The 15,154-nt window shown below is 38.2% G+C and overlaps 1 protein-coding gene across 3 annotated transcripts; it reads right to left on the bottom strand.

The window, feature by feature from the left end:
* Positions 1 to 690: 690 nt before the first annotated feature.
* LOC140937281 (anoctamin-8-like) lies at positions 691 to 15,075 on the bottom strand. Of its 3 annotated transcripts, none has more exons than XM_073386821.1 (14): positions 14,905 to 15,075; positions 10,992 to 11,039; positions 10,374 to 10,600; positions 9,198 to 9,426; positions 8,517 to 8,633; positions 7,965 to 8,254; positions 6,379 to 6,658; positions 5,734 to 5,789; positions 5,499 to 5,573; positions 4,635 to 4,886; positions 3,236 to 3,427; positions 2,480 to 2,611; positions 1,620 to 1,730; positions 691 to 793 (listed from the first exon to the last, which is right to left on the bottom strand). In XM_073386821.1, exons 1-14 carry the CDS (start codon positions 14,954 to 14,956, stop codon positions 737 to 739), a joined length of 2,118 nt encoding a protein of 705 aa, XP_073242922.1. In that variant the 5' UTR covers positions 14,957 to 15,075; the 3' UTR covers positions 691 to 736. The 3 variants fall into 3 exon arrangements, with proteins under 3 accessions (XP_073242922.1, XP_073242923.1, XP_073242924.1); XM_073386822.1 differs by lacking the exon at positions 14,905 to 15,075 and adding an exon at positions 12,692 to 12,805; XM_073386823.1 differs by lacking the exon at positions 8,517 to 8,633.
* Positions 15,076 to 15,154: the final 79 nt, after the last annotated feature.

The following is a 15,154-nucleotide window of genomic DNA, read 5'->3' as shown; positions in this document are numbered from 1 at the left end:
TAAATGTTGCAAAATAGCTATATAAAAGGGCAAGTTGGTCATCATTATATTAGTTTCGGATTGTTTTTTCCCGCTTCCTGTTTCTTAACACAGGTTTTTGTCGTTGTTGTCTGATTTTTTTAATGTAATGTATGTGTAAGTTATCGGTTACTCATTAAATTATACTTTTTAAATTGGTAGTTCTTTCTAGTAATCCTTTTTCTTTGGCGTGTTTATGGTTAGTTTACATTGATGAGATTTGTTAGTCGACAGTTACATTGTTAAAGGGCTTTGTAACAGTACATTGGTGTGTGCTTTCTACTGGTCGTTTAAAAGCAAGTGTTCATGGTTACTTTAACGGTTTGTTTATTTGGTGAGAAGTGTCGATATAAAATGTTCGTCTTCAATGAACAAGTCTAAGTTTCTTCGATGATCAAAATGTACCTCCCGAGAGTGGGCCCCAAATCACCTTAAGCCTATGATGTACCTCAGTTTGGACAAAGCCTATTCCAGGCGTTCGGATAATGTAGAGTGAAGCGTTATGGAAAGCGGAAGTCGGGAAATAAAGAGAAAAATGGAAGAGGGGGCAGTGGGCGGGGGAGGAGGGGGAGCGCTTTAGGTTTAGACTGTTGCTGGTCTTTAGTTGCTCTCTGTTTTCTTTTTCTGCTCCATTCTCTCAGCTCCCTCACATCTTCCCTGTTATCTGAACGCCTGGAATTCTTCAAGTGCATAGGTGCTTAACGGATGTTGTTGCTAGCTACACTGGTGTATGAGCTTTAGGGTCCTTTGGAGTCTTAGGAGTACTGGGAGTACCCTGAAAACAATTATAATAGGTATTGTTAGAAGGATTGTGAAAAGTGACTTGCGTATGCCAGGGAAGTGTAATTGGTTTCACAGGGCTGGAATTAAAAAATAATAATAATAATTCCTTTGCCACAAAAGGCCACTTCCGAGTTCCAAAACCCCTAAATTTCAAAATGAAGCCAAGTGCACAACCTTTCTTGTGAAAATGAGTTTTATTTTTTTCAATACCTTCGATGAATAATCAATTCAGCATGACTGTAGTAAATTATTAGTGGGTAACAAGAGAGAATAAGGGGACAGATAGGAAAACACCCAGTTTAGCCCTTGGGATATGGGCTATTTCACCAATGTTATTTTTATACCAATTAAACGCTTGAATTAATTAAAGTTGGTTTCCGGAGAGGTTCGCAAACTGTTATTCACTGTTGTCAAGAGAGAATTCAACAGTCACCATTGCAAAATTCTGCATTTTTTGCCTTGCGGCAGTCGCGCGTGGACTTGATGTTTTTTTTTTTTTAACAATCGATTACAATTTTCCGACGTTCCAAGAATTAAACTTCCGATAAACTACAACATCTAAAAAAACTTTAATGAAATTCACAAATCCCGCCTAACTTCCTAAGATTCCCTCTCAAATTCTTTCTTGTGGGCAACTATCTTGAAGGTGAGAAAAAATTAGAAGCCAAAGAAGCGAACCTCTCATTGAAATCCTTTTTTCTTGACGTCACGCGACTCAACTCAGCCTCAAATCCGCGTTTTACTTGCTTACGCACAAAAAACTGATATCTCAGAGGACTAAAGGATATATGATGGTTTTTGTTTTCATGTGAACCTACCTTAAGAGCCTCCCTGCGCTGGAACTCCATCTTGGCAATTTCATTCTCTACCCATTCTGGTATGTCAGGAATGGCATAGGCCACAGCGAATTTGATACCAAGAACAAGGTGCTAAAAAACAAGAAATATTTAAAAAGAAAAACTTGAACGTACGAAGGTTACATGGAAGCATTTCGTGCGTCTAGACTTGATCATGTAACTAACGGGAAAAACTACATTCATTGTAGTTTCCTCTCTCCAAAAGGCCAATATTAGTAGAACGGACACCTGCATATTTTCGTAAATGCTCGAGTTAGCGCTCACGAATCTTTTTTTTTTTTGAGTGGAGAAAGGGCTTGCTTGTTAAAAATTTGTAGCCGAAAGGAGGTGCTAATTTGAAAGGGGGCTGAGGGAAGGGATATTTCTAGAGTTTACGGTAGTTTTTTCCCTGTCGTTCTTCAGCTCAGCATTTTTTTTGACTTACTGCAACGCGGATTTCTCTCCTATACTGAAAGGTTCCTTGGTGAAGGTCAAACATTCCAAACGATGTCTGTTGTAGATAGGGTTCACTAGTGTATGTAAAAATTCCTAATTTGCTCTGGTGAAAGATTCTTTTTTTGCCTACTTGTTTTTTGACCTGATACCCTATTGAATGACTTGAATATCCGAATTGTATGACAGGCTCATCAAGTTGGCTTTGTTGAGAGTACAGATGTCTACTGAACTAATCATTTGTTATCGTTGTCAGCTTCTTTTTTGTTTATTGTTTTAAAACAAAAGAAGCAACTTGCTTATTCTTTATTACCATTGCTCGAAAATTGGTCTTCTATTGAATCAAGGAAGTAGGTAAAACTGAACACCTTTTAATAAGGTTAACTAACCTCTAAGACGACTATGAGGATGATTCTATCAGTGACTGTCATGTTTGGGAACATCCGCTGGACCGAGCCACCCATGCCCAGCAAAGCCAGGTTCACCATCACAGCAATGACACCCATGACCTCCATGGCATCCTTACAAAGAAAAAGACTGGACTGTAGTTGTTCTACAGAGGACGTTAGCTAAGGTAAGCTTTTTTCGGCGTAAATTTTGACATACTTAATAGAGTGGAATGGTTATGAAACCCGTCAGAATGGTCTGATATATGTTTTTGTAAACCTGGCGGTGCAGAACGTTCAATAGTATTCCTAACACTTTGATCTTGCGGACCAATGAAAACGTCGCATTTATTTTTTCAGTCACAATTTGTCAACAGAAAACAAACAATCGTGCACCGTCAGGGAGCTCCCAATAAACTGCGGCACCGTTGTTTTTATCTTTGATGTTTGCCGCCTTTCATCAGTTTGTTTCACAATCAGTCTCCTCTACTTACTATGATTCTGAGTATAGCTTTTAAAATTATTGTACCTGTGATTGATTTAGAATAGGCAGTATTAGCAAACGACAATGCAACTTCAAATGCGAACGTTAAAGCGAACGTGCTGAACGCGACGTTGCTATCTGCAATTTTAGCTTCTAAAATGAATAGTATTGCGAAACAAATAATGAGGCAGTCAGGTCAATTTTGAAGTCTATGCATTACACGGGATTGTCAGGAAATCTCACCATGACATTTTTTTTTGGCTTGTTCCACTTACCTGCCAGGTGCCGATGTTTTCTACCCTCTCTCCAAATGGCCTCCTTAGGTTGGTGCATAATTTAAAGGCGTCGCTTCTGATCTCGATGATGTTGTTCAGCAAGGCACACAAAGCAGCAAGCGGGAAGGCGGAGGAGAACAGGACCACATAACCGAACTGTATGAACATCTCCAGGTAATCCTCAAATGTGTCCTGTAGATAGCAGGTTATAAAAATTATAGCAACGATTTACTTATTTTTTAAGTAAATAGTAAGAGAGAGGAGTTAAAAAAAGATGCAGTGGTTCGGTTAAACCCGCAGTCTGAAATGCGTCTAAAAGCGGATGTGTGGCAAAGGCGGGGGGAGCGCACCTCCATATATGGGCTAAATGAGATTAGTAAAATCCAGCTAGTGGTCTATTATCAATGCTGCGTTCTGATTGGTTGAGCTACTACTAGGCTATATGTCATAGCCCACTAGTGGCGAAAAGTGCGGGCTTTTTGGCGGCAAAAAGGGATTAAAGTCTAGCTTTAACTACCTAAAAGTTTTTTATTCTCGAAATTTTTGACCAGCTAGCTGGATTTTACTAAAACAATTATTCGTCTCGCCCTCGTGGCCTCTGAGTCAATAGCCCATTCGGTCTCGAGGAATAATTGTTAATAAGTGCTACTGTGAAGGGCAGGGTACGAAGTTAGCCATTTACTGTAGGATGGGTATAGAGATCAGAGGTTTTTGGTCTAGAATAGAGTATCATTTATTGGAAACTCATCAGCAGTATGAAGAATTAGAATTTCTGCTTCATAGTTTGTCTGGGATAGACAGTAGTGGTGTCTAGTCTCGTAAGGAAGGAAAATAGCAGATGCGCATGGTTTGGTAAAGGCCAAGGGTTCCAGAGTCCAAAAACTCTCCGGGTTGTTAGCCTAAAGGAGTGGATCAAATACCAAACAGTTTTCATTCGATATTCCCATGATGGTGGAAGGCAGAGATAGCCTCTTGACAGCTTAGCAAAACAAAGGAAGTGCTATATATCTAAAATGTGAATTCACCATTTTCACATAGACCATAACGCACCTTTTTTAGCCCCCAAATTTTTGCATAACCATTGTCTTGGATTTCTCTTTGGGTGACTGTAATACCCAAGAGAAATTGGAAACGATGGTTATGCAAAATTCTGGGGAGTAAACAAGGTACGTTATGGTCTATGTGAAAGTAGCGAAAAAGGAAAGCAAGTAATTACGTAAGGTAATTAAACCGACCTGAATACTGAAAATTAGGGGTGGGGAGGGGGGTAATGGAGACTTGAAGATATTCATAGTTACCGGGTCCGCCTGGGTTAGAATCTCCGTCCTAGCCTTTTGTTTTTTGCGTTTTGTTTTCGTACATAACTGATTAAACTTCCCTCTCAACAATTATTTCTCACCTCATACTCAGCCATGGTGCTCTCGATTTCAGCCTGGTTCATTAGTGGAGTTTCCAGCTCCTTGGGTTTATCTGTCTTCTCATTTCCGCCTGAGCCTGTCTTGCTCTTCCCTTCCTTCTCATCTAATTCCTTCTTTGCTTTGGCCTCCTGCTTCTTCAGTTTCCACTCCTTCACTTTTTGCTTGACGAATGGAACTAATGCTTCCTTGACATTACCGACAACTTGTTTCGTAATCAGTAGTGCAGCCAGTTGCTATTAGAAAGAAATTATTCTACGATTGCTTCCTGCTGAAACAAACAAGCTTGGAGGAAATCAAATTGTAGAAACTGAAGGCTCTCGTCAGGAGTAGATCTACCTTTTTATTATTAGGCTAAAAGAGGCTGTCAACAAGGCCGAGGAAGAAATTTTGAGCGCAGGCCGCACTCTCATCTCAGGGTATGGGTAAGCTGGAGCCTCCCACTTACTTAAGTTCTGGCCCGAGTTGTTCAAAACATGGATAGCGCTATCCACAGGATAAATCACTATCCAGCGGATAAGTATTTGGGAAACCAATTGCGCTATCCAGTGGATAGTGATTCTTCCGTTGTATAGCGTTATCAACCTTTTGAGCAACGGGGGCCTGGACTCGCCACTGCTTGTATTCTTGGCTGCGCATACAAACTCTATATGCTAAAATTCTCAGTGATGAGTTCGTGTAAACGAAATATGAAAGTAATCAGGCAGCGCGTTTCTATTATAGATCTGACCTTCTAAGTTTACGTCTTCCTCAAGATCCTGAGAATGACATTAAGAGGTAACGCAATCACTACGGTTGTTAAAGATGTGAACTCGACATTGTATGATCATTCACCGCGACGAACTCACCGTTTTTAGTCTGTCCATGTCCCGGATAAAGAAGGCGATGTAAAAGAGCGCCAAAAAGGCATTGAAGAATTGGAACTGCAAAAAAATATTTGATGTAGATTGATTAACAGCCAATTAAACGGGTTGTGGCTATAAGCTCATCGGTAGATTTATAATTATTTCTAAGTGATCAATTCATTGAATTGCAATAGTATTCATGTGTCTGGTGAGATACTAGCGGAAGGACAAGCCTTACCGAGACGAGCTTGATAATCAGATGATTTTCATAAGTTTCTTGTAGACGGTAGTTTTCTGTCAACAGAACGAAAAAATCGCAAATATAATTAAGTAAATCTTCAGACTAATTGTCAAAAGTTGCATAACCTCATTTACAGCTCAGCGATACCCGCCATTTTTATTGTATTTTTCTGTCGAGAGTTTTCCTTTGAAGTTTTTCAGTAACAGCAGATAAGAGGCAACAAATCCAGTGAACCAATTAAAACTCGAAGCAAATACATACATATAACATGTAGAAAGGGCGTGATTATTCCTTAGCTAGATTAGCAAAAGCTATTTGGCAGTATCTCATTAGATTAGATTAGATTAGATTACTAGATTAGACTAGATTAGACGTTAGACTAGTTTATAGATTAAATTAAGATAAATTAGATTAGATGCCTTCTAAATAAAAAGTGACTATATTTTTAAGACACATAATAAGCATATTATCGCACTTCACCACGGTGAATAACTTTTTTACGACGCAATGGTCTTGAGTTGTTTTGATGCTGTGTCTGAATGTCTGATCGGCAATTTTTTTTTCGACACGCGTAGCACTAAAAATCGTGACAAAGCAAGATTAATCTTCGAAACTCAGATAAAAATCACAGAAATGCCCAACCTTTGTCGTTCAAATGATAAGCCACTTTCTTATAATTGTCGTCCAACAATCCAATGCACACGGCAAGGGCGACCTTTGGAGCAAACTTGAGTGGCTTGGGTGGGTTTTCCATACCATCCACCCAACGTTGAAACTCAAAACATAACAGCATGCTAAGACACACCACGCCAAGGGAGGCCAAAATGACAGGCAGCGACACACAGTAGCGAAAGATGTTTCTTTTCCATGATGGATAGTGTGCCTCGATTCGTCCAGTTATTTCACTCGGTTGATAATCACCCTATAATAATAATAATAATAATAATAATAATAATAATAATAATAATAATAATAATAATAATAATAATAATAATAATAATGATAATGATAATGATAATGATAATGATAATAATAATAATAATAATAGTTATAATAATAATAATAATAATAATAATAATAATAATAATAGTTAACAGTTATTGAGGTTGTCAGAGGCGAGCAGATCAATCATTTGCCCAAGCCGAAAGCTGAGACAAATAATTTATGTGCGAGACACTGGCAAATCATCATATTTTGCGATAACCGAGTTCAATAATTGTTTTATCATTCGATCACCAAGTTTGTTTTTTAATGAATATCTTCGGGAAGCGAAGCGATCTGCCTTTTTTCACGCAAGAACGATCACGACTGGTTTCGATTACGCATGAGCAGAATATTATTTTCAGCCAAACACAGTTGGACAACATTGCGCATGAGCAGACCATTATTTGTAGGCAGTTATTTGCAGGTCACGTGGTGGGCTTTCGGCCAATGAAAAGGAAGAAAAGTTGCATCCAATGATAATTATTGTTATTATTTATATTATTATTATTATTATTCAGGTAACTTTTCAGTCAGAGCACACATTAAACTTATCAAAACTTTACACTATCTTATGCATACAAAAGATAAACTTTACATTTTAAAGGAGACTTTTATCTTGGAATATACTGAAGGGAAGTACAACAGAAAGCACTAGTGAAAAGTCTGATTTCTCAAATTAAAAGAAATGCGTTGAGCTTTAATCTAGGATCGCATTATAAGGAGCACAAGTGTATACGTTGTGCGATGGGACAGTCGTTTTCGGTGTGAATCGTTTTAGGATATAGGGTGTTTCCCGTGCTGAACCCTTGTGCTTTCATTGGTAAACTTTTCCTCTCCATTTTAAATGCCATTTTTAAATTTCTGGCTGTCATACATTTTCTTTTTAACCGTTACACTGCTTTTGATGAAGTATAAAAGAACACGCTGTCACAATAAAGACAGTCTGCTGTAGTGCGGGAAATTCACAACTCATTCTTTTTTGGACCATCCTTTCATTTCGTCTATTTACTAGTGATTTGAAAATACCCTATTTCAGCCTTTTAAGCCTGAAGAGTGATCAGCATCTTAGTTCTCTTTGAAATATCTATGCTTCATAAAACATTTTGGTCACAAGAATTAAGGAATCAAGATGAATTTAATTAACACTTAAACACTTTTCCTCACTACTTCTATAGGAAGGGTATAGAGACAACAATTGAGAATTTAAATTTTGATATCAGGGCTTAAGAGGTTAAAGAGCTCACCCTAAAGAGAGGCCTTGGTTCCTTCAAGGCATCTGATGGCATATCCATTGTGCCCCATTTGTAGGCTAGCTCAGCGCTTTTTCGTTTCCAGGCCTCTAAGAATAGAGTGGCCCACACGATGTTGAAGATATTAAAAAAGAAGATGCACCAGTCGCGCGTTGCCTCGCCTCTGTTGGACAAGAAGAACGTAATGATACCGAGGATTGCTGGAGCAACCAGCCATTTTGTGTACATTCCCAGCCAGGCAAAATACATGGCGATTTTTACACCAAAATATTGGCATATTTCGTCTGAAAATAAAAATAAATTTGCTTCGTTTGACATATAAATGTATCAATTTATCGTTATTATTATTATCAATATCATTATAATTAGACGTCTATTTATCTTGCATAACCTATTAAGGAAACTAAAACAGCATTTTTTTAAGTCTCTGACTCCGAAGCTGTGTATCATGAGCATTAACTTCACTTCCGGCTGCGTTTTATTGACAAATTTCGATCATTTGAGCACCTTAAGTGGTCTTTATGAACGCAAATCTCTTAAAATCACCTAGTGGTTGCTTCTTGAAAAACGCCGACACCCAGTTCTTCCTCAATTTGGCTAGGTCATCGTGGTTATGAAGAGGAAACATTTTTTCCACCACACCTTCAGATAACAGTTTGGGCACTGAAAATTCAAATAACGAAATCACTCTTCAGACGTTTATTTTATCATCATCATCATCATCACCATCATTATCATCAATATCACATCATCATCATTATCGTTATCATTTTCATTATCATTATTATCCAGTTCGTGATTAAACAATTTTACTAATTAGGACATTAGGACATTAGTCCTCACATTTTCAACTCGAATTTTTGTTGATCTTAATACAGTTTATATAGTTAGTCAAAATATAGATGATAGACTTATTTATGGCTCCAGTCCAGTTAAGTTGTTTGTGATTTCCAGAGGACTTTTTCCAAAATGCACGGTAGACTTGATCTTACTCGATTCCCTCCTGGCTCTAATTGCTCAAACGCTGAATAACACCATATCCAACAATTAAATCACTCACTTGCGGATAAGTATTAGGCAAACCAAGTTGGGCTATCCACTGGATAGCGTTATCCACCTTTTGAAAAACTCGGAAGCCTCCTGGTGTCACAATTTTGCTCAAAAACTACTACATGAAAAAAGTGTATGTTCATATTTCGCAGCAACTGTCCACGATTGTCTTCTTACCAATCTGCTGTCCCTCCACAAATTTGATCTTGCCCAACTCATCTCCCTGGACCGCCCTTAGATCATTCACCATCTCAAGAATTATGCTCTGTCTTTCACCCGACGTGAAGAATGCTGTGGGATCGTCACTACCTTCATATGTCATCCTTTCTTCGTATTTAAACTCTGTTATTCCTCCAGTGCGAAGTTTCTTCTTCAACCCCAATTTCTCCGCTTGTTGCAAAAACACCTGAAATAAACAGGTTCCAGCTTAAGCCTAAGTTCAAAACTACTTCATTCGTAATTCATGTCAGTATTCCTCAAATGCTGTCGTCGTTTGTTGTTCAAGATTTGAAAGTACTGAATAAACCCCTTCACTGGAGGGGTGACCTTTCAAAAGAAAGCTCCAACAGTGCTTTTGGGCACTCCCTGGGGTGACGGTATCAAACGGAATGGAATACAGTCGACTCCATACCTCAGTAAAATGGACACCTCCCTCAATGGTCCCTGCCTTTCTTTACTCCCTTTATTAACTCTCTATAGGACGGACATCTCTCTAAGACGGACACTTAGTGCCGGTCCTAGGTATCCGTTTTAAAGGGAGTTGATTGTAATGCCCGGGGAAGGAGGGGGGAGGGGGTACTCCAGATTTCAAGTAACAGGGATGAACGAATAGGGGCAAAAACCCAGAAAATCCCTAGAGCTTCAAACAAAACCCCAAAAAATCCCATGCCGAATTTCCGAACCATAAAAATTTACAGAGGAACTATGCGGCCGGGATACGCATGGAGTTTGAGCCCAGTCGCGGAGACGCTTCTGGCCTTCTTTCGTTTCGTTTGTTTCTCTCCTCTTTCTTGTCAGTTATGTTCCGGTTACCATTAGTCTTTGTTTGATCCTACGTATGGGGCAGCCTAACTCTAGGCTCATGTAGGTATCGTGTATGTTGAGCTTTGAAACTCAGGTACTAGAAAATAAATGTATCGCAAAAGCTCGAAAAGCTAGGTGGAGAGAAATAGAATTACGAAGGTTAGTTAGATTTTAGGAAGCCAACACCCATTTTAGCTTTAGTTTCTATTGGATGTAAATTTCATCTTACTTATGTATAAGGGGTCAATAAATGTGTTGTTGTTGTAATTGTGTAACTTGGGGGGGGGGGGAGGGGTGGGGGGTTTCAACACCGGCTCTTATCTATGTTACCTCAAAGGATGAAGTGAGATAGAAGCCGTAGACTGGTGAATGCGCCATTTGTCGCACATGGACGTCTACATCCGGGACACGAGCTCGAAGCCTCGACAGCAACCACATTACGGTGTAGTCTTCGGTTCCCTTTGGAAATGTTATGAGAACGTCACAGGTTTTGGAAGGAGTGGAGTGTTCCCAAAGTTTTGAGGACAAGACGAACTTTCCAGCTTTTTGGAAGGCCCCTACGGACGAGAGTTAACAAATTCAATTATACAGTTTCACTGGGTACAGTTACGGTTTGCAGTTACGTACAGCGCTTTGTCTTCTTTAAATCCCTTTTCTTGCAAAATATTGAAGATGGATACACTAAGTTTTTTTTTGTCTTTTTAGACACTTTCACTGGCCAGCCTGTTGACACTGAAAAACCAGGTTTCAACATTTTCTTATTATGTTTCAGAATACGCAAACGGTTTGGGTTTATCCGTTTTGGTGACACTTTTAAGCTTCGAGGAAGTTTAAACCTGATTTGCAATCAAGTAAACAACGGCAACAATAACAAAAAAAGCGATCTGTCTTAGCCGCAGGTTAACCATGAGTGGATAAAAAAAACCACTGTTGCTTTGTTATCCTTACCTTCTTCGCCTTTATCACCACTGAATACATCTTTAGCGGCATTTTTTGCTAGAAGAAAAGCAAGAATTCTCGTCAGTGACTGTTTTACCCACCATCTACTTAAAAATGTTTCATTTTTCTCCGAACGTGTATCATGTAAACTGAATCTCAAGCAGTCACCTGTTTAAATCTATACTTGGCTGTTGGGGCAAATTTTTTCCTTTTGTTTTCGTTTTCTTACACTTACTTGTTATCGTGTATTCTTTTTCTTTTCGCTCTCCTTTATTTTGTTAATTACGCTCCTTCGTTACGTCCTGTATGTAAATTCGGTTACAGTTTGTTATACTACTGGAGAAATTTCTGCAATTTGATTGGCTTAGAGCAGTGATATTTCAGCTTAATTTGAAATACCTACATGTGAAAATTACAAACCTTCGGCGGGTAGTAGTATAAACAAATAATAGCAGGATTTGTACATGATATTTGGCATAAAGTACCACTCGTGATATTTCAAAATTGCCTCAAATTTAACTCGCCTAACGGCTCGTGAAATTACGTATAACAATTTTGAAATATCACTCGTGGTATTTATGCCAAATATCACTACAAATCATGCTATCTCGCACCTTTTTTACCAGAGTTTTTACGTGTCTATCAGTGTAACAGCACTCGTGGCAGTAGATTTTTTTTCTCAGTTTTCCTAACCACCAACCCTTCTTATCCTCAGCATTTGGTAAGCGGCTTTGTTTCCATCGTTTTCTTTAATTTCATTTTGCAGTCGCCTTTAGGTAGTTTTTCTGTATTGTAACTATTATTTTTTCGCTCTTTGTGGGAATTTATTTTTTTGGTAAGTTAATAGTAAAAAATTTGCTGAGACATCGTGATCGTGTCGTGTTTCCTCGAATTGGCCCTTGCCTGTTCATTGGAGATGTTTGTTTGAATGCATATGAGCAAAATACTGAAACAGACGAGTCTTTCGATGTATCTCATAGAATGCAAAATATTACTTGGTGCACACACGACCTTTTTTTTCCTTTGTTGGCCACGCCTTTGTTACTCGTTAAGTGCTTTTAGTGTGTTTTCTTTCCGAGTTAAGGTACTATTTTATTTGCAATTGGATATTCTCCATTTTGCCGTTAGATTAAGTTGAGTTCAATAGACTTCAGTTGACAGACACGCATTCCGAGACATAATCAGAATCTGATATAGACGCTACGTGCTAGCAAATCAATTAATATGCAATCCCTGTCTTAAATTTCTGCATAATTCAGATCAATGCTTTCAAATGGACGCTTTATATAAAGCCAAAATGTTTTTTTTTTTTAAATTGCCGAGGAACCGTGAAAATTAGTTGACTTGTTCAATAGAGTGGTTTCGAAAGAGTAAAAGTTCCTCCTGTAAAAGAGTACAATTAACTCGTATAAAAACAAATCAAATGATTCAGGTAATCATTCTGGTTTTCGAGATGGTATTTGCGATGAAAAATTATAATGCAAAGGAAAATGTCTTCACTTTATCGTTGTTGTCCAATTTAAACACGTAATATCGAACCTGCCTTTTTTTCTCAAACGAAAAGCGCCTTTCAAGATTATATTTCTAAACTTGAACTACCTGGAGCGACTTCCCATCTTTGCAGCACTGAGTATGGGGACTTTCTATAGGTGAATTACGTCTTTCTTTAGGATTGAGGGTACAATTTACCAGTATTAGAATAAAGTTACCTTCTTTTCCACTTGTTCTGCGGTCTGGTATAGGCATTTTAGCGAGTTTTTAAGTACGAAACGCTGGTCCGCGTCTCGCAACCTCGCAATTTTTACCTCGAAAACTTGACTGGACATCAGTCCCCAATTTACTTGTTTTATTTACATCTCAAAAATGACGCGTCACATTGCGCGCTGTGATTGGCGAAGGACCTGTCCATCGTTGGCCAAGTGGTTGTATTTAGCAGGTTTCCTAACCAAACTAACGGGTGGCTGTTTGTATACAAAAAACATTTGCTGACCGATAATCGTTTTGAGCACAACGAAAATAACTTCAGAATTTCACATTTTTAGCAAATAAGAAATTCATGAGATACGATGGGACAAGGAAAAAAATGTGTTAAAATTTCTCAGATGCTTTAAGGGTTGACATCTTCATTGATAGATATATTAAATAAATCTTGGTTTAAGGCCAGACGCAAGCAAAAAAAAGCAACAGATGCTGCCTTACTTGAAAACTTCCTTTTTGGGCGATTAATAAATAATATTCCTACTTAATTTTACTTTTCACTTTAAGAAAAAAAGCCTAAGTCTGTATAAAGTGCACAGTCATCGAAAGAGGCTAACATTTTTAGAATTCCTTTTAACACTTAAAATAGAAAAAAAAAAATGATAATTTCTGGCTCCCGGTGGCATGCAGGGTATCTAAAAAAAACTGGTCTTATACCATTGCATAAGTTCCTCCAAACTGTATGATATACCAAGTTTTTAGGATTTACTGCACCGCAATCACCTGAGATAAGTTTAAACCGCAATTGTAGCATAGTTAGAGCCATGCTTTGCCACCCGTTAATATCAGTATGAATCTAAGGTTTCATATTATATATTCAACGGACTTTTTTAATCTGCAAAACACCAGAAAATTTTCGGGGTGAAGTCAAATTTTCTTTTTTTTTTTCTAGAATCTTTCAATAATTTATAATTCTCTTAGTACAAAGGGTTCAGTCAGACTGAGAGAAACTGATGCTCCTCTTCGTAAAAATACCTTAATCTCTTTTCCTTACCCGCATTATATCCATATTGTTTCATTTAAGCGTAATTAAGTTTCACAGCAGTAATCGTAGTTTCCGTGCTGTTTACTTTCCATATTTAGTTAAAGAAGAAAGGGAAAAAAAACAATTGTTATATACAGTAACACAAACAAGCCGCATACTTTGGCAGACATTTTAGATAACAACTCAAGTTTTTAACAGGTTCTTCTTACTCAGGACTTCTCCTTTTTAAACTGCTGCTAAAGTCCTGGGAACAAGGATAACATAATGTAATTCGTGGTAATTCAGACATTCTTAAGCTCAACTCTATCGAAATCATACCAATGCCCAGTGATTACTGCTCAGTGATTTGCACCAAAATTGAAAATACTTTCACGGTGAGGTAATACAGGTAACAAATACCATTTAGTGTTTTAGTGCGAACACAAATCTCAGTTAATTTGACAGCCTTCCTAAATTATTTCCTGAAGTTAAAAAAACCCTGCGCTATCCGTGGGTCTGTGAAGATTATTGAAGAACGTTCGAACGCGACACATTCTGTTGAATTTCGAAGATACGCCATGGAGGCCCTAATACGTATGCTTCTTGTCTGAATTTCAAATCCTGTAGTTTTGCGTACTGAGCGGGAGCAAGCTGTATCGCTGTCAGTATTTTACTATTGTATTTGCGCTTTTCTCTGTCTCTGTTACGCTTCAACCCATCTTCGTGTCGTTTGTTGCCATTTCTGCTGTGATATGTCGCTCTTTCAAGGCCATGTGGCTTGTCGGAATTTTACCCTAACAGCCTCTCCATGTAATTAATTATATTTTGCCTCAAAAAAAGTAATGAATAATGATTTGGTTACAGATGCTGTGGTGCGCAAAGAAAAATCATCTTTTGACCATCTTTGATATCGTGTTCATTAAGGAGATTTCAAACATTCACTGGGAACTTCAAAGAATTCCTTCTTGTTTCACTCTACCAGAGCGAATAGGAAAAAATAATGTGGTCACTGTAATCTACATATTGAAATGTAAATCTCACGGTCACAGATGCTCGTGATAAGCGTCTGTAAACATTACTCAAATTATCGGCCACTTTGATTTAAAGCTAAAGCGCGTAAGCTTAACATCTGATTCCTTAATCTTGTAGTAACAACTATCGCCGAGCGGGCAAATCGCGAAACAAGTCGACTGTACTTACCCCAAGTCCAAACGTTCTTACGCTGAGTCCATGCGTTCTTAACGTTGTACATTTACCCAGAACATTAAAAATAATGTATTTCGATTTCGGTCGATGAACGGGTCATCGTCGAAGAAAAGAGATGAAAACAGCTCTGAAGCTGTTTTCTTGCTGTCAAACTGAAAGCAAATAGGGCCATGCACTTATTTGAATTATGCAATTTCATCAGTCTCTAAGCAACACTTCCCATACAAAAACATGTTTCAAAATT

This window comes from Porites lutea, chromosome 5 (genome assembly GCF_958299795.1).
Source record: "Porites lutea chromosome 5, jaPorLute2.1, whole genome shotgun sequence".
Lineage (NCBI taxonomy): Eukaryota > Metazoa > Cnidaria > Anthozoa > Scleractinia > Poritidae > Porites > Porites lutea.
The sequence above is the reverse complement of the archived record's forward strand: the minus strand, read 5'-3'. Positions and strand labels throughout refer to the sequence as shown.

Bases quoted from the DNA above. Each gene is read 5' to 3' on its own strand.
- LOC140937281 (XM_073386821.1), bottom strand. From the start codon at position 14,956: ATGTACAACGTTAAGAACGCATGGACTCAGCGTAAGAACGTTTGGACT. The intron at 9,427-10,373 runs GTAACATAGATA...TGTTTATTTCAG, and splicing joins ATCTCACTTCATCCTTTGAG to GTGTTTTTGCAACAAGCGGA. The intron at 5,574-5,733 runs GTAAGGCTTGTC...ATTTTTTTGCAG, and splicing joins TGATTATCAAGCTCGTCTCG to TTCCAATTCTTCAATGCCTT.